Source organism: Pipistrellus hanaki (genome assembly GCF_964339955.1).
Source record: "Pipistrellus hanaki genome assembly, chromosome: 2".
NCBI lineage: Eukaryota > Metazoa > Chordata > Mammalia > Chiroptera > Vespertilionidae > Pipistrellus > Pipistrellus hanaki.
Genome location: NC_140504.1, coordinates 137,315,850 through 137,338,533, shown reverse-complemented (window position 1 = coordinate 137,338,533; position 22,684 = coordinate 137,315,850). Strand labels below are relative to the sequence as shown.

The following is a 22,684-nucleotide window of genomic DNA, read 5'->3' as shown; positions in this document are numbered from 1 at the left end:
GGAAGGGATGCAGGCGAGCAGTTGGGAGCCAGCAGTTCTGGATTGTAAAAGGAATGTCCAACTGCTTGTTTAGGCCCGAACCCAGTAGGATTGGACATCCCTCGAGGTGTCCCAGATTGCAGAGGGTGTAGGCTGGGCTGAAGGACACCCCACCATGTCATAAAATAAATTTCATTCACTGGGCCTCTAGTACATTGATAAAAAAAAAACAAACCTACAGAGAAACAGGGAAATTCAAATATCCAGTACATAAAAACATTCAACACCTTTTTATTATAGAACCATTAGCAAGTTAGGAGTAAAAGAAAACTAACTCAACATAATAAAAGTTATATATGAAAATTCTTCAGCCAGCATCACACTCTATGATGTAAGAGAGAAAGCTTTTCCTCCAACAAAATTAACCAAAAGAGTTCAAAGACATATAAATAAGAGCTAAAACTATAAATTTCATAGAAGAAAACATAGGGGGAAAACTTCATAATATCGAATTTAGAATAATTTCTTGGATATGACACCAAATGCATAAACAACAAAAGAAAAATAGATAAGTTGGATTCAAAATTAAAACTTTTGTGTTTCAAAGGATACTATCAACAGAGTTTCATAGGTATCCTATGGAATGGGGGGAAATACTTCTTAGTTAAGGGATTAATATCCAGAATATATAAAAAAGGTCCTGCAATGCAACCCCAGAAAAGAAACAAGACAATGAAAACGTGAGCAAAGGATTTGAACAGACATTTCCTTAAAGAAAAATACAAATACCAATTATTACATAGAAGATAATAAATAGCACTAGCTATCAGGGAAATACAAATTAAAACCACAAAGAGATAGCATTTGATAACGTTAGGATGATCACTATCAAAAAAATAAATAACAGCCTCGTTTGTGGCTTGTGGTTGAGAGTGGACCTATGAACCAGGAGTTCATGGTTCAATTCTTAGTTTGGGTTGTGAGCTTGATCTCCAGTGTGGGGTTTTCAGGTGGCAGACAATGTTTCTCTCTCATTATTAATGTTTCTATATATCTCTCTCCCTGTCTGAAGTCAATAAAAACAAACAACAACAAAAAACACCACACACACAGAGCTAAATTACAGGTCTTGGCAAGAATTTGGACAAATTAGAATCCTGTGCATTTCTGGGAAATATGTAAAATGGTAGAGATGTTGGAAATGATACGGTGATTCTTTAAAACATTAAACAGATTTCCAGGAAAAGAATACAAATTGTGCTTTTCAAAGGAAAATTAATAAAAGTGGGAAGAGACAATGAATTGGCTCTTTCAGATCATAGTAAAGATAAGAGGATAACTATAGATTAAAAGCTCGCTTTCAATATTCCTCCCCATCTCTACCTTGCTCTTCCTGTAGCACCATACTCAAAGCTGGGAGTGTGGGTGGAGAGAAGGGATCTGGCAGAGCTTAGCTGGTGCCCCTCACCTTTTTTCTGCCCAGCCAGCTTGTTCATCAGGTAGGATTTGCCTGTGCGGTAGGGACCCACAATGGCCACCACCACCACAGGCTGTGTAATGGCAGACAGGATCTTCAAAGCTTCTGGGTTAACCACTAGTTGTGTGTCAGTGTTCTCAATGAGGCACACCGGGCCTGGCATGTGCTTATCTGAGGCCATGTCCAGGGTGTCACCTTATCTGCAAGCAAGGAGATGGGATGGATTAGAACTTCCATTCTAAGTAGATAAAAAACTTTCACCAGGTATTTTGATCCAGAGTCATAAAATTCGCCAACATGGCCAGAAGAACTGGTCAACAGTGAGATGGATGAGGGGAAGATTTGTATTATTTTAGTAAGTTATGGAAGTACAATTGAAGGAAGTAATTAAAAAAAATATTGGTATGACAAGGACATCAGCATTTAACCGCTTTCATGAACAAAATCTTTAATTTACCATAGAAAACTTTCTTTTTAGATTCTCAATAAAATATTCATACTAGAGCCTTCCTGGTGTGGCTCAGTGGTTGAGCATGGGCCCTTGAACCAGGAGGTCTTGAGGTTTCAGAATCTTGATGTTTCAGGCTTGATCCCCAGTAGGGGATGCATAAGAGGCAGCCAATCAATGTTTCTCTCTCATTATTGATGTTTCCACCTTTCCATCTCTGTCTCTCTAGAAATCAATAAAAATATATAAAAAATATTTGCTAGACATGAAATATATAACATTTTATTCAATATTTATTAATTTAATTTAATATTTATTTGTTAATTAATTATACTATGAATAAAGACTTTGGGAAATAAATGTTTCATCATTTGATGTATGCTCTTTGGACAATTTTCATGGATGTTTGTTGTTGGTAATCCTCATTGGAGGATATTTTTCATTGATTTTGAAGGAGAGGGGGAGGGAAGGGAGCGAGACAGAGAGAGAGAAACATTGATGTGAAACAGACACTTGGATTGGTTTCTTCCTGCACATGCCCCCACCACAAACATTCAATATACCCTTCATCCAAAGGTTAACACTATAACTACTATGTAAAAACAGGAAGGACATTTTTCACAGATATGAAACCTGTGGGTTTTTTTTTTACTAGATCTTATTTTGCAGAAGTGAGGGTTCACAGAACTGTTTATACCACTATTCTGGAAGTGGAACCAATAAACATAGATCTGCTAATTTGATAAAAATGTATTACTGTATGAAAAACATTACTAAGGACCTGTCCAAAGCCTTGATATGGGCTTGTGCAAACAATGGTCCCTACACATTAACTTCATTAGCTTCACAAAAAATTAGCCTCCAACTAAAAGGGAGTAAGACTGCACAACTGCAAATAGTGAATGTTGTCCAAAACCATGTTTGTGTATACATGAGTGTGGTGTAAGGTAACAAAAGACTATGAAATGTGGATTAAAAAATCAGGAGAGCCTAGGTTGTTTGATGAAAATATATTTCCAGCCATACACTTGTAGGTTTTCTGTTTTGTTCTGTTTTTCCATTTGGTAGAGGAAAAGAAGAAGCAGGAAGAACACAGGAGGGGAGAATACTGGGGAGGAGAGAGAGAGGAAGAGCTGAAAGGAAAGAGAGAGAGGGTTGTCAGACAAGTTGGTGATGGCTAAAGTTTATGCAAAGCCAAAGAATTCAGAAGCAGTTTCCAGAAAGCAAGAGCAATTCTACTTGAGAGCACAGAGATGTCAGGTGAACAAAATGTTGGCTTTAGCAATGCAGGTTCATTAAAGAGAAAACATTTTAGTAAAGTAGTGGGGCCAAATTCTACTTGCAAGGGATATGAAAGAAGTTGGCCCTAAGAAATTGCATCTAGTAAACTGGGGCAATTTTTAATTTAATTTAATTTTTAAAAATTGTTTTTTTAAAATTACAGTTGATGATCAATATTATATGAGTTTCAGTGCACTACATAGTAGTTAGACATTTGTATACCTTAAAGGGATCCCTTCTATGGGTCTAGTATCTACATGTCAGCATACATAATTTTTACATTACTAGAGGCCTGGCGCACAAATTTGTGCATGGGTGGGGTCCCTCAGTCTTGCCCGTGATAGGGGCTCATCAGAGTGTCTAGCTGAGTCTGGATCTGTACTGATCAGGGCCGGCTGGACAGGGTAAGGGGCTGAGGGTGATTGGCCAGCCAGGGTAAGCGGCCTGGGAGGTTGGCCAGATGGGAGTGAGAAGGGCTGAAGAGGCTGGCTGGCTGTCTGGGGAAAGGGCAGCAGGAAGTTGGTCAGTTGCAAGAGGTTGGCTATGGAAGCACACTGACCACCAGGATGCAAATGCTGCATTGAGCTTCTGTCCCCGATGGTCAGTGTGCATCATTGCAACCGGTCATTCTGGTTGTTTCAAAGTAATAGTTGCTTACACTTTTATTAATTAGACTAGATGCCCTATGAACAAAAATGTGTGCAAGAGTAAGCCTTCCTTCCCCCAGCTACTATTACCAGCATCTCTCTGGCACTTGAGACCCAGGCTTCTGTCCTCTGGCCACCTGCAGGCACCAAGGACCCTAGCTGGCTTCCCTGAGGCCCCCGCAGGCACTCAGGATGCGAGCTGACTTCTGTCCAGCTAGAGCTTCATCAGGAAAGATGTCTGTTCTAATTAGCATATTGCCCTTTTATTATTATAGATTAGTGACTATATTCTCTAGGCTTTACTTTTCATCCCTTTGACTGTTTTATAACTGCCAATTTGTATTTCTTAATCCCTTTCCCATTTTCACCCAGCCCCCAGACTCCCTCACATCTGGCAAGTAGAACCTGGGTTACTTTTAAATGAGCAATCCACTGTGAAACAAAGCTCTTCTATATGATTAAAATTTATGCTGTTTTTGTGAATCTTTGTCTTTTAGTCTGAGTTTCAGGTTTTTCTTTTTTAACAGTGTCAGGTGGCTGTTTAAGTTGCATCTCATTTTATATGCTTCGTTCTCATAAAAATAACATATCTGTAGCCCTTTCAGTGTGTCAGCTGCAGTCAGAGGAGATTACAAGTTCTGTCAAAGACAATGCTCATTTAACTGAGTCTGCAGGCAACACAATGTTGGCAAAAAGAAAGACAACCGTAATGCATTTCAAACTCTGAGATTAGCCCCATGTGTGCTGCTGTCTAATTCCTCCAAGCACAGTAGAGATTCTTAGGGATTGCTGCCACATGATATCGATAGGTTTGGATTTCATCGTTTGCCCCACACAGGCTCTGCTTCAACCTGATCTTCATGCTCATTGTTTTTTGGAAAATGAACTGACCCGTATAATTTTCTCCCACCCTGCCCCAACCTTATCCTGGAGTTTGTTTCTCAGAGTACAGTTCCTGTAGACATGGGGAGAAAGCTGCCTAATGAGAAAATAATTTTTACCTTTTTTTTCTCCTCAGTGTAGTTGCAGTGGTGTTTCTTCTCTGCCTTTCACTGGATGGGATGTTTGGGCTTTTATTTAAACTCTGATGTGACGTGGCTGTCTTGACTTCCTAAAGTTCTTAACTAGAAATTAAGGGTTTAGAGTAATGTGAAACTGAAAGCACTGAATAACCATGAAAGGAATTTCTGCAGGCTCTGAAAACGGGAGGGTAGGATTTCATAACTAGTTCATGACAGGCCAGCCAAGGACATTTGGCAAAGGTGGACTAGAAAGTCTCAAAAGGACTTTCATGGAACAACCTGGGGTCACCCTATCTGGTGCAACAGGAGGCAGTCACACTGAGGGCGAGGCAGCAGGATAACAGCAGTTTACAGTCCACAGCCTCAAGGGCAGCACTAATTGTGTTGAAGGAAATGGACTCCATCTTATCACACTAGAACAGTTATTATATCCCCAGCCTCTGCCCCTTGTGATTTTGCACATAAAATTCAACCCTAAGGAAAGCAGAGACTGAGTTCTTACCTTCCCCTATTGTGGCTCCATCCCCCCATTCCTTCTAATAAACTTCCCTCCTGCTTTCTTGCTGAGTCAGCCTAATTCATTGAATGACTCTAATATTACAGTTCAGTTTGACCAAAGCTCCATTGCTGGTGCCTGGTGAGTGTGGTAAACAAGATGCGGCCCAATCTTCCCTCTTTCAAGCAGGTTAAAGTATGTCACTGGGAGTGGCAAACCACCAGTATTTCTCATCCCCGCCAATGCTGAGTTGGTTAGTGTTGGCAAGGATGCAGAGAAAAAGGAACCCTAGTGCACTGCTGGTGGGAATGCAGACTGGTGCAGCCACTGGGGAAGACAGTATTGAGTTTTCTCAAAAAGTTAAAAATGGAACTCCCATTTGACACAGTAATCTCACTGATAGGACTATATCCCAAGAAATGAGAAACAGCAGTCAGGAAGGATATATGTGCCCCTATATTCATAGCAGAAAAATTTATCATAGCTAAGATTGAAAACAGCCTAAATGCCCACCAGCAGATGAGTGAATTAGAAAACTATAGTACATCTACACAATGGAATACTATGCTGCTGTAAAAAAGAAGGAATTCTTACCATTTGCAACAGCATGGATGGAACTAGAGAGAATTATACTAAGTGAAATAAGCCAGGCAACGAAAGAAAAATACTACATGATCTTACACATTTATGGATAATAAAACTTTATAAACTGATGAACAAAAATAGATACAGAGGCAGAGTGGCATTGAACAGAGTGTCAAAACTACAATGGGAAGGCTGAGGAATGTTGGGATGGGAGGTAAGAGATCAATTGAAGGACATGTATGCATGCATATATGCATAACCAATGGATGCAAAATACTGGGTGGTAGGAGAGGCCAGGGGAAGGTCAATGGGGAAATAAAGGAAACATATATACTACTCTTTGTAATACTTTAAGCAATAAAATTAAATTAAAAAAAAAGAAAATTTACAAATAACCAATAAACATCTAACAAGATAATTAACAGCACTAGCTATCAAGGAAATACAAATCAAAGCCATAATGAGATACTGTTTCACACCCATTAGGATGATCACTACCAAAATCAAAATAGCAACCTGGCCAGAGTGGCTCATGGTTGAGTGTAGATCTATGTACCAGGAGGTCCTGGTTCTATTCCCAGCTTGGGTTATGAGCTTGATCCCCAGTGTGGAGCATGCAGGAGGTAGATAATCCATGTTTTTCTCTCATTATTAATGTTTCTATATATCTCTCTCCCTGTCTGAAGTCAATAAAAAAAAACAACAATAAAAAATACCACATACACAAGGAAATAACAGGTATTGGCAAGAATGTGGAGAAATTAGAATCCTGTGCATTTCTGGGAGAATGTAAAATGGTAGAGTTGCTATAGGAAATGATACGTTGATTCTTTAAAAAATCAAACATAGAATTCTAGGAAAAGAAAACAAATTATGCTTTTAAAAGGGAAATTAAGGAAAGTGGGAAGAGACATTGCATTGACTCTTTCAGAACACAATAAGGTAAGAAAGCAACATTAGATAGATTAAAAACTCACTTTCAAGATGCCTCCCCATCTCTACCTTGCTCTTCCTATAACACTGAACTCAGAGCTGAGAGTGTGGGTGGGGAGAAGGGATCTGGCAGAGCTTAGCTGGTGCCCCTCACCTTTTTTCTGCCTAGCTAGCTTGTTCATCAGGTAGGATTTGCCTGTGCGGTAGAGACCCACAATGGCCACCACCACCACAGGCTGTGTAATGGCAGACAGGATCTTCAAAGCTTCTGGGTTAACCACTAGTTGTGTGTCTGTGTTCTCAATGAGGAGGCACACTGGGCCTGGCATGTGCATGTCTGAGGCCATGCCCAGGGTGTCATCTTATCTGCACGTAAGGAGATAGGATGGATTAGAACTTCCATTCTAAGTAGATCAAGAACTTTAACCATGTTCTTTTGATCCAGAAGATAGTCATGAAATTCCCCAACATGGCCAGAAGTTCTGTCAACACTGGGATGGATAAGGGGAAGATTTGTATTATTTTAGAAAGTTATAGAAGTACAATTGAAGGAATACATTAAAAAATATTGTTATGACAATGACGTTGACATTTAACCACTTTCATGAACAAAGCCTTTAATTTACCCTAGGAAAAATTTTTTTTTTTTTAGATTTCAATTAAAAATTTCAGAGTAGAACTTGCCTAGTGGCTCAATGGTTGAGCATGGGACCATGAACGAGGAGGTCAGAATTCAATTGCTGGTCAGGGTACATGCCTGGGTTGTAGGCTTGATCCCCAGTAGCGGCAGCATAGGAAGCAGACAATCAATGTTTTGCTCTCATTATTGATGTTTCCATCTTTCCGTCTCCCTTCCTCTCTCTAAAATAAATACAAATATATGAAAAATATATTTTCTAGACATGAGATATAAAATAGAATAGGGTTTAGAGAGTAGTTTACATCATGGCCATATGTAAGAAATTTAATATTTATTTGTTAATTATTTCTCCTATGAATAAAGACTTTTGGGAATAAATGTTTCGTCATTTTATGTATGCGCTTTGGCAAATTTTCAGAGATTTTGTTGCTGTTGTCAATTCTCATTGGAGGATATGTTTACATTGATTTTTAGGAAGGGTGGAAGAGAGGGGGCAGAGACAGAGAGAGAGAAACATCAGCCTGAAACAGACACTTGGATTGGTTGCCTCCTGCACATGTCCCACCGCAATCATTCAATCCACCCTTCATCTAAGTGTCTACACTCTTGATTACTGTTCAAAAACAGGAAGAACATTTTTCACAGGCTTGAAATGTGTTTGTTTTCTACTAGTTGTGCTTATTTTGCAGAAGCCAGGTTTCACAGAACTGTTTATACTGCTATTCTGGAAGTTGGAACCAATATAACTTACATTTGCTAATTTTATAAAAATGTATGACTGTATGAAAAAGATGACTAGGGACCTGCCCAAAGCCTTGATATGGGCTTGTGAAAGCAAGGGGATATATGCTTCAACTTCATTAGCTTCACAAAAAATTAGCCTACAAGCAAGAGGGGGTAAGACTGCAAGGCTGCAAATTCTGAACGTTGCCAAAAACCATGTTTGTGGATACATGTGTGTGGTGTAAGGGAACAAAAGACTATGAAATATGGTTTAAAAGATCAGGAGAGCCTAGGTTTTATTTTTTTCTTTCTTAATAAATCTTTATTGTTCAGATTATTATAGGTGTTTCTCTCCTCCCCTCCCATAAGTCCCCTCCACCTGATTCCCCACCCCACCCCATGCCCTTACCCCCACCACTTCTTTATCCATAGGTGTTAAGATTTTTGTCCAATCTCTTCCCACACCCCTCAGACCCCTTTCTCCCTGAGAATTGTTAGTCAACTCCCTTTCTATATCCCTTGATTTTTAGATTCACTTGTTGGTAGGCATGTATTTGATGTCTTTTTGTTGTTCATAATTTTTACCTTTACCTTTTCTTCTTCTTCCTCTTCTTAAAGAATACCCTTCATGCCTAAACCGGTTTGGCTCAGTGGATAAAGTGTCAGCCTACAGACTGAAAGGTCCCGGGTTCGATTCCTGTCAAGGGCATGTATATTGGTTACGGGCACATCCCCAGTAGGGGTGGTGCAGGAGGCAGCTGATCAATGATTCTCTCTCATCGATGTTTCTAACTCTCTATCCTTCTCTCTTACTCTCTGTAAAAAATGAAAATAAAAATAAAAATAAAATAAAATAAAATAAAATAATACCCTTCAGCATTTTATGTAATCCTGGTTTGGTGGTGATGAACTCCTTTAACTTTTTCTTATCTGTGAAGAGCCTAGGTTGTTTTATGAAAATATATTTCCAGCCATACACTTATAGGTTTTTGTTTTTCTGTTTGGTAGAGGAGAAGGAGAAGCAGGAAGAAGACAGGAGGGAAATAAACTGGGGAGGAGAGTGAAAGGAAGAGCTGAAAGGAGAGAAAGAGAGGGTTGTCAGACAAGTAGGTGATGAGTAAAGTTCATGCCAAGCCAAGGAATTCAGAGGCAGTTTTCAGAAAGCAAGAACAAAACTGCTTGAGAGCACAGAGAGGTCAGGTGAACAAACTGCTGGGTTTAGCAATGCAGGTTCTTTTAAGAGCAAACATTTTAGTAAAGTAGTGGGGCCAAATTCTGCATGTAAGCCGTAAGAAAGAAGTTGGTCCTAAGAAATCGGATCAAGTGAACCAGGCTATTGTTTGTTTTATTTTATTAAAAAACTAAAAGCCCAATTCACGAAGATTCGTGCTAGAATGGACTTTCCTTTCCCTGGCTGCCAGCACTGCCTTTCCAGCCTAGTTCAGGCCCTTTCTGCTCAGGCCCTTGAGCCGCCTCTTTTTGTTCAGAGAGCCACCTCTTTATGCTCTAGGAGCCACCTCTGTCCACTCCATTCCTGCTTTTCCACGATGCCCAAAGGCCCTAAGAGACTGGGAATGGGGCTGTCTTTTTTGGGTTAATTTACGTATCACTCCTTATTGGCGTGGAGGAGGTATGGTCAATTTCCATGTTTGTCTATTATTAGGTAAGATTGTTATTTTTCAGTTACAGTTGACAATCACTATTATGGGAGTTTCAGTGCTCTACATAGTGGTTAGACATTTGTATACCTTTAAAGGATCCCTTCAGGTAGGGGAGGGTGGGGGTAAGGGGGAGAGGTCAACAAAAGCACTTGTATGCATGCACATAAGCCTAACCAATGGACACAGACAACAGGTGGGTGAGGGCATAACTGTGGGGTAATGGAGGGATAAGGACACATATGTAATACCTTAATTAATAAAGAAATTAAAAGTAAAAAAAGTCGATTCCTTCTATGGGCTTCTAGCGGTCTAGAACCTACATGTCAGCATCCATAATTATTACATTACTAGAGGCCTGATGCTCGAATTTGTGCACGGGTGGGGTCCCTGGGGTTGGTTGGCAATTGGGGCTCATTGCGGCATCTCACCTAGTCCTGATCAGTGATGATCAGGGCCGACCAGACAGGGAAAAAGGAGCTGAGTGAGACTGGCAGGACAAGGGGAGGAGCCTGGGAGGTTGTCTGGATGAGGGGGATGGACTGCAGAGGTCGGCCAGTTGGCCAATGAAGGAGTTGCAGGAAGTTGATCAGCTGTGAGTAGTTGGCTATGGGAGCACACTGACCACCAGGGGGCAGCTCCTGCATTGAGCCCCTGCTCCCTGGTGGGCAGTGCTCATCATAGCAACCAGTCTTTTTGATTATTCTGCTGTAATGATTGCTTAGCTTTTATTATATAGATTATTGACTATATTCCCTAGGCTCTGCTTTACATCCCTATGACTGTTTTGTAAGTACCAATTTGTATTTCTTAATTCCTTTCCCATTTTCATCCAGCCCCCATCCTCCCTCATAAATGGCAACCAGAACCTGAGTTACTTTTCAAAGAGTAATCCTCTTTGATACAAAGCTTATCTATATGTCTAAAATGTATGGTGTTTTTGTGAAACTTCATCTTTCAGTCTGAGTTTCAGGTTTTTCTTTCTTCTTTTTAACAGTGTCAGGTGGCTGTTTACACTGCATCTCAATTTCATTGCTCTTTCTCATGAAAATAACTCATCTGTAGCCTTTTCAGTGTGTCAGCTGCAGTCAGATCAGAATTGAGAAAACTCCATGAAAGACAAGCATAGGGAAGGCCTACATGGCAGTCTTGCAAACTCAGAGACCTAAAGTAACCACAAAGGATGGTCTGAAATTAACTGTGTATGCAGCCAACACAATGTTGGCAAGAAGGAAAACAATTGTAATGCATTTTAAACTCTGAATGTAGCCCCATGTCTGCTGCTGTGTAATTCCTCCATGCACAGTTTTGATACTTAGAGATGCACTGAGACTGCACCTCACCGTCTGTCACACAAGGGCTCCACTGCAACCTACCTTCATGCTCATCGTTCTTTGAAAAATGAACTGACCCTTGTAAAACCTTCCCACCTTGCCCCAGCCTTATACTGGACTTCATTCTCAGAGAACAGGTTCTTTAGAGGTGGAGAGAAAGATGCTTTAATAAGTAAATAAAGTTCTTACCTGTTTTTCCCCCTCAGTGTAGGTTGGTTTGTTACTTCTCTGCCTCTCACTGGATGGTTGGGCTTTTATTTAAACTCCAATGTGATGTGGCTGTCCTGATGTCCTAAAGTACTTAATTAGAAATAAAAGCTTTAGAGTAATGTGAAACTGAAAGCACTGAGTAAAAAGCAGTGACTCTACAACCATAAAAGGAATTTCTGAAAGCTATGCAAATGGGAGAGTACATGGACTGTACAGCATTTCTTTCCTAGTTTGTGACAGGCCAGCAGAGGACATTTGGCTCAAGTGGACTAGTAGGTCCTGAAAAGAGAACGTGGCCCCAGTCTCACTTCATGGAACAACATGTGGTCACACTCTCTGGTTCAACAGGAGGCAGTAGCACTGAGGGAGACACAGCAGGCCAAGGATAACAACAGCAGCTTACAACCCACAGCCTTGTGGCCTGTCTCTCGCAGCACAGCTACCACTGCCTCTGCCATTCTCTTGTTCTGCTTCTCCTTCAGGATGTCTCTATGGTTAAGGACCTTCTGGGCTACTTCTACTAATTGTGACCTATTCAATCCTTCAAGTCCTTCCAGTTTTTGAAGTTTATTTCTGATATCTGGGGCTGACTGTGTTGCAAGGCCACATTGATCGCTCTCAGGTTCTCCAGAGCCTCTGGGTCAATGGGAGTATAGACTCCATAAGCCTCGCATAAACGGCCCAGAAGAGCTGCAGGTGACTCCTGCGGCCCTGGACAACTTCACTGACTTTAGATAGATTTGTGGGTTTTCTGGCTGCTGCTTTTAAGCTCCTTAGGCGAATGTGGTGAAAATTGTCCAAGGAAGCCCTTACTCCTATTGGTATTGGGGTCCTCTTGGGGGCAAAGAGAAGGAAATGCTTCCTCAATCTGGTCCAGGTTTTCCTCAAGCGACCAGACCCTACAACAGCCTTCTAGGCTTCTGAATGCATCTGTTCTTGTTCCTCTGAGGTAAAGAAGGTAGGCAGGAGTTGCTGACAATCCTCCCAGGTTGGCTGGTGGGTAAGGAAAACAGTTTCAAGCAGATCAATTAAAGCCCGAGGCTTCTCAGAGACCTGGGGGTTTCATGCCTTCTGATTATAGAGGTGCTCCTGGAGAACAGGACATAACCATAAAGGGATGTCCTCCCATTTCCCCATCCGTTGGCACTGCACTTCTCTCAAGGCCAAGATGGCCGAGGAGACTGTTCCCTCTTGTGGGAGTCCTTCAGAGCTTGCATAAACTTAGCTGGTCTCAGTGTTTGGTGGTGAAAGGGAAGTGTCCTGTTTTGGCTCTGGCATGGCACTTTGGTGGAGGAAGGACTGGAAGTTCTGGAGTGGGAAGCAGAGCAGGGGGTTCAGGTTTCTGGATTTTCTTAGAAACAGCCTTAGGTCCCGCTACTAAAACTTGGGCCCCTGCTTGCAAGGCACAATTCTTAAACCAGGATGGGGGATTCTGGACTAGGGTCAGCAACTGATCTATGTATGTAACTGGCCAGGGTGCCCTTCATCCCCAGTAATGGTATTCCAGGTTACCCGAATAAACTGGGGATCAAAAGAGCCTGTTCCTGGCCAGTACACACCAAAAGCAGGCCATTCTGACTCAGGCAGTGTTCTGAGTCTTCCCACTGAATAAAGCTTAACACCATAGTCAGCCCCTTCCACATAATCTTCCTTAAAATTCTTCAGGATGTAGCCCAAGGGGCTCTTCTGAGAGCTGGGTCCTCCTCCCACAAAAACTGGCTCCAGCTGGTGGGAGAGGTGGCTCTGGGAGAGGTTATAGCCAGAAGGAGGGGAGGGGTTTGCAGTTTGTTGGTGAATGTGTGGTGAGTGCTCAAGGAGGAGAGAAAGAAAAAAGTTAAAACCACTGCTTGGCCTGCCTGGGGCTGTGAGGAGAAGTCCACATTAACCTGTGAAATGGGATCTTTAGTCAGGGAGAGACAATATACAGATTAGGAGGAAAGAATATAGAGTCACCTTATCTGGTGTGAAGTCCCTTAAAGATCCTTGAAAAGCTAGATCAGTAATCCATTCATCCAATCCTTTGATAGTTAAAAAGGCTGGATAGAACCATGAAATGTCTCCCAAGAGACTTTGATCAAAATAGTGAAAATGACACACAGTCACATAGGGCCCACAGACAAAAAAAACAAAAACCAAAATTGACCTCTGACATCTCAGGGCACTTTGAGTATGGGGAAGTTTCAGCTGCATCCAGCTCTTCTCCTAATCCCCAAATGACCGATCCCAAGAACCAAAACTCACCTTCTGGAGAGTTTCCAGATGGCTCCAAGAAAATATTTTAGGGACGGGCCAACGTTCCCTGTCCACCTGCTGGATCTGAATGGAAGTTCTCTGGGGCCCTGGAACACCTCAGATTGTGCACCACCTAGAGATCCCCAGGTTTGCACAACCAGCCCAGGGGAGATAGGCCTCCCTTGGTGTCAGAACCAGCGCCTGCTAGTGGCTGGATCTGGCTGGGGCCTCCAAATGTTGTGATGTACCCCGGGAGTAAATACTCAAATTAATGAATCATGTAATCAATAAGCCGGCAACTGAGAGGGAGTTATGGCTCCAAATCTCACAGTCCCAAAATGGTGGAAACATCATGCTTATATAGGCAAATATCACAAAGGTATCGATTACATCTTTAGGTTTGGAATGAGGAACCTGGTTAGCAAAAAGCAGTTACAGAAGCTACATTGAGCAAGGGAGATATCTACAAAGATTAATTATAGTTTTGCTTCTTGGGACCACTGAGTCAATCGGAATACATTATCTGGAGCCATTGAGGCAATTCAGAGCAATTGTGCTGTCCTCATCTCTAGGTGCAGAGGAATGTGTTTCAAAAGATCAGTAAGATCACAATCAATGGGATATTCAAACTACAATCAATGGAGTATTCAATCTAATGTGATAACTTATATAAGTTCAGAAAATCAAAATAATTTTGCTATTATTTTAGCAAGCAAATAAGTACAGAAGCCAGAACAGCAGGGTTAAACTTAACAGCAGTTTTTACCCATGAGGATTGCTACCATGCTTAACAGAATGTCTCAATATTCTACTGTATATTTGTTTAAAAATTTACCCAGAAGAGTAATTTTTTTTAAGGAAATACAACTTCTGCTTCCAATTACAAAGTCCATTTCCTTCTATCAATATATCACTTGTCTGCTGATGTCCTTGTAGACACTTGTCTTTTTGATTGTGTGAAGCAAGTGTATGTGATGGAAAAACTGCTTGATCTTACAGAACTTCACGAGCTCTTTTCCTACTTTGTTTCTGACACCAACTCCAAATTTATCAATGATGCTTGATTCTGATATTTGATTTCCTACCTGTGCATTCTAGTCACCGATGGTTATCAGCAGGTCTTGTTTTGATGTGTGGTCAGTTTCTTCTTGAGTATTTGCATGAAAGCATTCAATTTAATTTTATTCAGCTCAGTAAAATGAAAAGGAAGAGAGGGGGAAAGAATAGAAAAACACAGCAATGGTTTGCCACTTCCTTCTGCTGTGCAGTGTGTGGGTCCAAACCCCACATATGCTGGGTTCCTGTTGTGGTTCTATACTCTTTACAGGTGTTATTAACCAAATTCAATTTATTCTTCAGCTCATGCATATAATGCAAATATTATTTGCATTTTACACACAAGTAAGTACCATTTAAATATATTTCATGTTTTTGTTTGCTTGTTTTTTATTTTCAGGAAGAAAGGAAGAGAGAGTGAGAGAGGAAGAAACGTTGACATAACGCAAAACCTTTTACATGCCCCAGACCAGGGACCAAGTGCACATCCTGGCAAGTTTACTGACCTCGAATTGAACCTGAAACCTTTTGCTGGACAGGACAACACCTGACCAACTGAGCAATAGTGGTCAGGGCTAGCAGTTTGTTTATAGTGTTAGGGTCACTGAAGAAGGAACACATGAGGCCAAAAGGGGTAAACAATTATGAATTTACTATAGGCCTGATGCATGCATTCATGCATGGGTGGGTTCCTCAGCCTGGATGGCAATCAGGGCTGATTTGGTTTGTCTTGGCCAGTCCTGATCTGGGCTGATCAAGGTCTACCCGCCTGAGGGAGGAACTGTAGGAGGTTGGCCAGACACGGAAAGTTGGCTATGGAAGCACACTGATCAACAGGGGACAGCTCCTGCATTGAGCCACTGCTCCCTGGTGCTCAGTGCACATTTTAGTGACTGGTGGTAATGGTTGCTTAGGATTTTATATATATATTAGAGGACTGGTGCATTTAATTTGTACATATGGTGGTGGTTTCCTTCAGCCCAGCCTGCACCCTCTCTAATCTGGGACCCCTTGAGGGATGTCTGACTTCCCATGTAGGCCCAAAGCTACCAGGATCGGGCCTAAACAGGCAATTGGACATCCCTCTCACAATAAAGGACTGCTGGCTCCCAATAGCTCACTTGCCTGTCTTCCTGATTGTCCCTAACCACTTCTTTCTGCCAGCCTGATCACCCTCTAATCACTCCCATGCCAGCCTGATTGATGTCTAACTGCTCCCCAAGAGGCATCCATCTTGTGTGTTGAAGTGATGATCAATTTGCATATTACTTTTTTATTAGGTAGGTTATATAAATTAGGTTATCTGGATACCAGAAGGGCTGAGCCCCCAAATGGTGCCAGCACCCAAAGATAGAAGTCAGAGATTTTTAAAGGACTACAGGAAGGCTTTTTTCAGGTGCAGAATTCTCTGGGCAGGTCCAGATTCTGGGACAGCACAGAGGAAAGAGATAATGATCTTAGCAAGTGGAATGTCCATTGTGAAGTGGCCTGAAGGTCAGTTCCCAGGGTAGCAGGTATCAATTCAATTATTTGATCAGACTTAATACATAGCAGTTCATTGAGTTACAAGGCCCTGATGATTGATTTGGGATTTCCTCAAATGATGAGTCAGTGTGAAAAGGAAAGTCAGAGGACATAAAGAAGGCCAAGAGACATATGAAGACATGGTCAAAGTCACTAATAATCCAAGGGATGCAAATCAAAAAGCAATTACATATGTATCCTGCCAGAATGACTATCATCAACAAATTAACAAATGACAAGTCTTGGCGAGGATGATGAGAAAAAGGAACCCTGATGCACTGCGGGTGGGAATGCAGACTGGTGCAACCACCTTGGGAAACAGTATGGAGTTTCCTCAAAAAATAAAAAAATCAACTCCCATTTGACCCAATCATTCCATTTCTAAAAATATATCCCAAGGAATCAGAAACACCAGTCAGAAAGGATATATGCATTGCTATGCTCAAAGCAGCACAATTTACAATAACTAAAGTTTGGAAACAGCTTAAATGCCTATCAGCAGATGAGTGGATCAAAAAAGATGGTATATCTTCACAATGGAATACTACACTGCTATAAAAAAGAAGGAACTCTTACCATTTGTAACAGTGTGGATGGAACTGGAGAGCATTATGCTAAGTGAAATAAGCCAGTCGGAGAAAGATAAATATCACATGATTTCTCTGCCTTACTTCTTTAATAAATATGCATGCTTTAATAAATTGTCTTGCCCTGGCTGGTTAGTTCAGTGTATAGAGCTTCTGCCCGCAGCGTGAAGGGTCCCAGGTTCAATTCTGGTCAAGGGCACATGCACAGGTTGTGGTCTCAATCCTCAGTAGGGGGCTTGCAGGAGGCAGCCAATCAAGGATTCTCTCTCACCATTGATGTTTCTATCTCTTCCTTTCTCTCTGAAATCAATAAAAATATATAGAAAAATAAATAAATTTACTTTATCACAATGGAACAACCTGGAGTTTTCTGATATAAATTCACTTTTAAGAGATGACAAGCATGGAGGTTGGGGACAGTTTTCTACCTCTGACTAAGGGCAATTTGGTGTCTGTGTGAGGTATCTGTAATGACTCTTTAAAGTTTTTGATGAGCTATCATGCAGGTTTCCATAGCAGCTGTAACATTTTTCATTCCTACTCACATTTCACAAGAGTTCTAATTACTCCATATCCTTACCAATATTTGTTATTTTTTTACTTAAAGACAGTGGCCATCCTAATAGGTGTGAGGTGATGTTTGATTTTCATTTCTGTAATAATTAAGGATATTGAGCACCTTTTCATATGTACAGTATATTTTCTTTGGAGAAATATCTATTCAAGTCCTTTGACTATTTTTAAACTAGGTTGTTTTGAACTTTAGAAATTCTTTATATATTCTATGTATCAGATGCGTAATTTTTAAATATTTTCTCTCATTCTGTGAGTTGCCTTTTGACTCTGTTGATAGTTTTGTTTGATGCACAGAAGTTTTAAAATTTGATCTGGTCTTATTTATCTACTAGAGGCCTGATGTACAAAATTCGTTTATGGGGGCGGGGGAGAGGAGGTTTCTCAGCCCAGCCTGCACCTTCTCCAATCTGGGATCTCTCTCACAATCCAGGACTGCTGGCTCCCAACTGCTCACCTGCCTACCTTCTTGATTGCCCCTAACCACTTCAGCCTGCCAGCCTGATCACCCCCTAACCACTCCCATTCCAGCCTGATTGATGTCTAATTGCTCCCCTGCCAACCTATTTCCCCCCAACTTCCTCCTCTGCCAGCCTGGTCACCCCTAACTGCCCTCCCCTGCAGGGTTGATTGCCCCCAACTGCCTTTCCTTGCAGGACTGGTGCTTCCCAACTTCCCTCCTCTGCTAGCCATCTTGTGGTGGCCATCTTGTGTCCACATGGGGGCAGGATCTTTGACCACATGGAGGCAGCCATTTGTGTGTTGGAGTGATGGTCAATCTGCATATCATTTTTATTTTTTTTTACTTTTATTTAGATATGATAGAGACCTGGTGCACGGGTGGGGGCTAGCTGATTTTCCCTGCAGGGTGTCCTGGATCAGGGTGGAGTATAACCTTTTTCCAGTCTCCTTAGGGCTCAACCTAATGTGTCTTGTGGCATGGGGTGGCCTGATTGAGGGGCCTGTGGTGGTTTGCAGGCCAGACAAGTCCCTGGAGACCCAAGTGGAAGCTAGAATTTATTTACCTTTGGTATCTAGAATTTATTTACCTTTGGTATCTAGAATTTATTTACCTTCTACAATTGAAACTTTGTAGCCTGGAGCGGAGCCTAGTCTCCTGCTTGCTCCATGACTGCCGCCATTTCTGTTTGGATTTGTTTACTTTCTATAATTGAAACTTTGTAGCAGGCGTAGGCTGGCAAGGGAAGGCGGAAAACTTGACTTCCTTTGTTGCCAGGGAAACCCAATCCTCCCTCCTGCTCTCTGTGGCTGTAGCCATCTTGGTTAGGTTAATTTGCATACTTGTTCTATTTGGCTGGTGGGCATAGCTTGTTGCTATAGCAGAATGATGGTTAATTTGCATATTACTTTTTTATTAAATAAGATATTTGTTTTGGTTTCTTGTACTGTTAGTGTCATATCTAATACAATTGCCAAATCCAATGTCATGAGGCTTTCTGCTATGTTTTCTTCTAGGAGTTTTATAGTTTTCAGTGTTACATTTAGATCTTTAATATATTTTTGAGTTAATTTATATATATGGCTTAAGGTTCCAACTTAATGCTTTTGTGTATGAATAATCCATTTTCCCAATATGATTTGTTGTTGTTTCACCATTTTCGGGGACTTGACGAGATTCTTTGATCTTATAGATGAGAGTTAATTCTGAAGATGGGTAGGGAGCCTGATTATATAGCTATTCAGTAAGAAACAACACAACACATTCAATAAAGGCTTCTTCTGAGAAAATACCACAGGCCCTGCCATGTGGCCTCCATATCACATGCCATAAATGCCATAAATGTCAGGTCTGAGAAACTGACTCTCCTGTGTAAGGGGCCACATGCTAACCTGGCAAGTTCAGGGAAGGCCTACATGGCAGTCTTGCAAACTCAGGGACCTCCAGTAACCACAGAGGATGGTCTGAAATTAAAGTTTAACTAAAATTGGTTATGGTTTGTAGTTATGACCTAGGCCTGTATCTTCACTGACAAGGTCAACCTTTACCTTAAGTGAATCTTTCTTTTAAAATCTACAATAATATATCTTGAAATGTCTGCATAACTTATAATTTCCCTTTTTCCAGATCCCTTGGGGCATAACCTAATGTGCCTGTTCGCTGGGACCGATACCCCAAATTCCTTCATTGTTATCACTTTAATTGTTCCTTTAACCACCTAAGTATGTGTCTTATCATTTTACTTCTTATCCAATCCCAGAGGTTTCCACCTCCCACCTACCCCCCAACCCACCCGCTTTGGTTTCTCCCCATCTCTAATCTATCACCAGTGGATTTCATGTGACTCACCTATGTCCCTCCTTTGATTTCAATGTATAAAAATAGATGTAAGACTGCCATTCTCCAAAGCACTACCCCAATCCATTGAGATATTGCTTCCTGGCAGTTGTTGACAGTTTGGCTCAAATAAACTCATAAAAATTCTTTACGGGTTTGAATGATTTTTTACATTAACACCTACCTTCATGTTTTTAAGAAAACAACTGCCCCATGAAAAAGAGCATCTTGTGGCGCTCACATCTGCATCTGAGTCTCACTGTGGTGAGTCTGCTTGGCAGAATGTAAGTCACATTGTGACCAGAAAGGGGACCTGGCCCTGAGTGTGTCTGCCTAGTGCCTGGCGGTAGTGGATAGTGTGTGTGTTCTTGACTTCATGCAGGAAAAGTTTCACAATATGAGTGCAAGTGAATTTTAGAGGATGTTTATTAGAGCTGGGAAGTGAATAAGAAAGGGCTGGGGAAATGAGCACAGGCTGGGATGATTTGGCTTACTAAGAAGTCAGAGAAATGGGGGCCTAGGGAACAGATTGAGGGAATTTCCCTGAATGATCTGATACTCCTCATTGCTGCTTAGTTGCAAACTTGGTGGGGTCCCTTAGAGATGAGGAGATTCCTGCCTGTGGGGAAAGATGGGGAGGGGGCGGTGTAGGCATTCTCATTGGAGAAGGGGGGGGGGAGAGGGGGAAGCTGCACCTTTAAAAAAATATATATATATTTTATTGATTTTTCACAGAGAGGAAGAGAGGGATAGAGAGTTAGAAACATCGATCACAGAGAATCATTGATCAGCTGCCTTTTGCACAGCTGCCTACTGGAGATGTGCCTGCAACTAAGGTACATGCCCTTGCCTGGAATCGAACCCGGGACCTTTGAGTTCGCATTCCGAAGCTCTATCCACTGAGCCAAACCGGTCCAGGTGGGACCTTTCTTTTGAGGGGTTTTAAAGGCTGGGATTTAGGGTAGGTGTTAGGGAGGATCTCATTAGAATATTCACCAGCTTCATGCTGATGTACCAACATAAGGTTTATTCTCTTACCTTCATCTGTCCTTGGGTGTGTTTGGAAAATGGGCCTACTGGATTTTTGCTGTTTGTCTTCCTGCATAGGGTGATTTAAGCTATTTACCCTCTGGTTGGGGAGGAAAATTGCATACCATTTACTCTTAAGTGTCCCAGATTTAGGGAAGATGGGATTTACTAAATGGCTCCCCACTGCTTGGCATCTAGATTTTCTAGACGGTTTCCATTGCTGTTTAAATATCTATCTCAGTTTCCCTATCCTGGTTTACTGGCTTTTCTCAGCTTGCTTCCCCATGGGAGGGTCTGGGAATGAGAGTTGTTTATCTCCTACTTTTAGAAATAAAGATGAAACAGAAGTTTTTGGGGGTGAAATAGATTTAGGAAATTTTAGAAATTTTAGAATTTTAGACCATGAAAAAAATACAGGGCTGCAAAGCAGCAGAAGGGATATTTGTATAGAACAGGAGAACCAAGAAGCTGCAACAGGTACATTTCCATAGCCTGAGGGAGCTGGGAACAGCAGAAGGTCTATAATTACAAAATAAAGCGAAGAAAGCCCCTCATCCAGAAGGAGAAGAAAGCCCAAAGGAAATAGGTAAACAATAAGGATGGAGGGGAGAATACCCTCACAGGTCCCATGTGAGGTTGGACCTTTGAGCTCAGAAGTTACTGTAATAACAAGTCCAAGGGAAGAGTGGCCAACCAGAGGGAATATCAAGGCACAGGCATCTGCAGCCTTTCTAAGCCACAGGGAAAAGGAACTCAGTGGGACTCTTTTCCTCTTCCCAAGTGGGAGTCTGTGCTGTGAGATTCTCTTCCCCTGTCCACATGGGAGTCTGTACTTGTTCTTGAATAAATTTCCTCCTTGGCTATAACATCTTCTTTCCCTGGATTAATTCTTCAACTCATATGGACAAGGAGTCTGGGAACCATTCTGCCCAGGGGAATACCCTGTGTTCCAGTCCAAAAATTCTGTTCCAAATATTAATAATGGGGAAAATTTCCATGCACACTAAGATCATTTAATCCAGCAGGTAGAAAGAGCATTCTATATAAAAGAGGTAATATGCAAATTTACCCTGCCTCTGTCATGCCATGACAAAATGACAGCACCCACAGCTGAGGCAGGGTTCGCATAACAAGATGGCTGAGTCCACAGTGGAGGCAAGGTTCTTGTATCAGGAAATAATGAGCAATCAGGAGGAACCTGAGGCTATGTGGTGCCAGGCTGGGAACGGGGACCTGAGGCTGCACCCCCTGCCTGGTGGGACTTTACAGGGAAACTCAGACTACCCCCTCAGCGCCTGTGCTGGGCCATGGGACCTGAGACCATGCCCCCTTCCCAGTGGTGCTAATAGGGGACCTGAGGCTGTGCACCCTGCCTGGTGGAGCTTGACGGGGGTGGGGCTGGCCAGGTATGGATCTTTCCCAATGGGGTTGGAGCTGTCTGAGTCTGGGTCTCCCACAAAATTGAGGTACACATGGGTGAGTGGGAACTTGACTCTGGGTCCCATGGCATGCCCAGACTCTTAGAGGAGGAAGGTTTTCATATATATTTTACTAATTTTCTTTCATCTCTGACACTTCCATTTAGAGTAAGTGCAAAATTAAAATATATCCTCTAATTAATTGCCTTTTTAAAAAATATATATTTTATTGATTTTTTTACAGAGAGGAAGGGAGAGAGATAGAGAGCTAGAAACGTCGATGAGAGAGAAACATTGACCAGCTGCCTCTTGCACACCCCCTACCGGAGATGTGCCCATAACCAACGTTCATGCCCTTGACCGGAATCGAACCTGGGACCCTTCAGTCTGCAGACCAACGCTCTACCACTGAGCCAAAAAGGTTTCGGCTAATTAATTCCCTTTTAATGTGCATGAATTTTGTGTACTAGGTCACCAGTTTGTATTATAAGGCTCTTGTTAATATTTTCATGCATATTAACATACAGTACTCTTTT

At 41.8% G+C, this 22,684-nt stretch overlaps 1 protein-coding gene across 3 annotated transcripts in view; it reads right to left on the bottom strand.

Annotated features, from left to right (window-relative positions):
• LOC311616674 (guanylate-binding protein 1-like) overlaps positions 1-22,684 on the bottom strand; it is a 69,635-nt gene that overhangs the window by 10,932 nt on the left and 36,019 nt on the right. Inside the window, exons 1-3 of one of the 3 annotated variants that reach the window (XM_084872344.1) lie at positions 11,413-11,550; positions 4,834-4,951; positions 1,448-1,656 (exon numbers count right to left, since the gene is read on the bottom strand). In XM_084872344.1, the coding sequence (XP_084728470.1) occupies positions 1,448-1,637 (190 nt within the window). In that variant the 5' untranslated portion in view covers positions 1,638-1,656; positions 4,834-4,951; positions 11,413-11,550. Of the gene's footprint in view, positions 1-1,447; positions 1,657-4,833; positions 4,957-11,412; positions 11,551-22,684 lie in introns of those variants that run through there. The other 2 variants (XM_084872343.1, XM_084872345.1) reach the window with 2 other exon arrangements.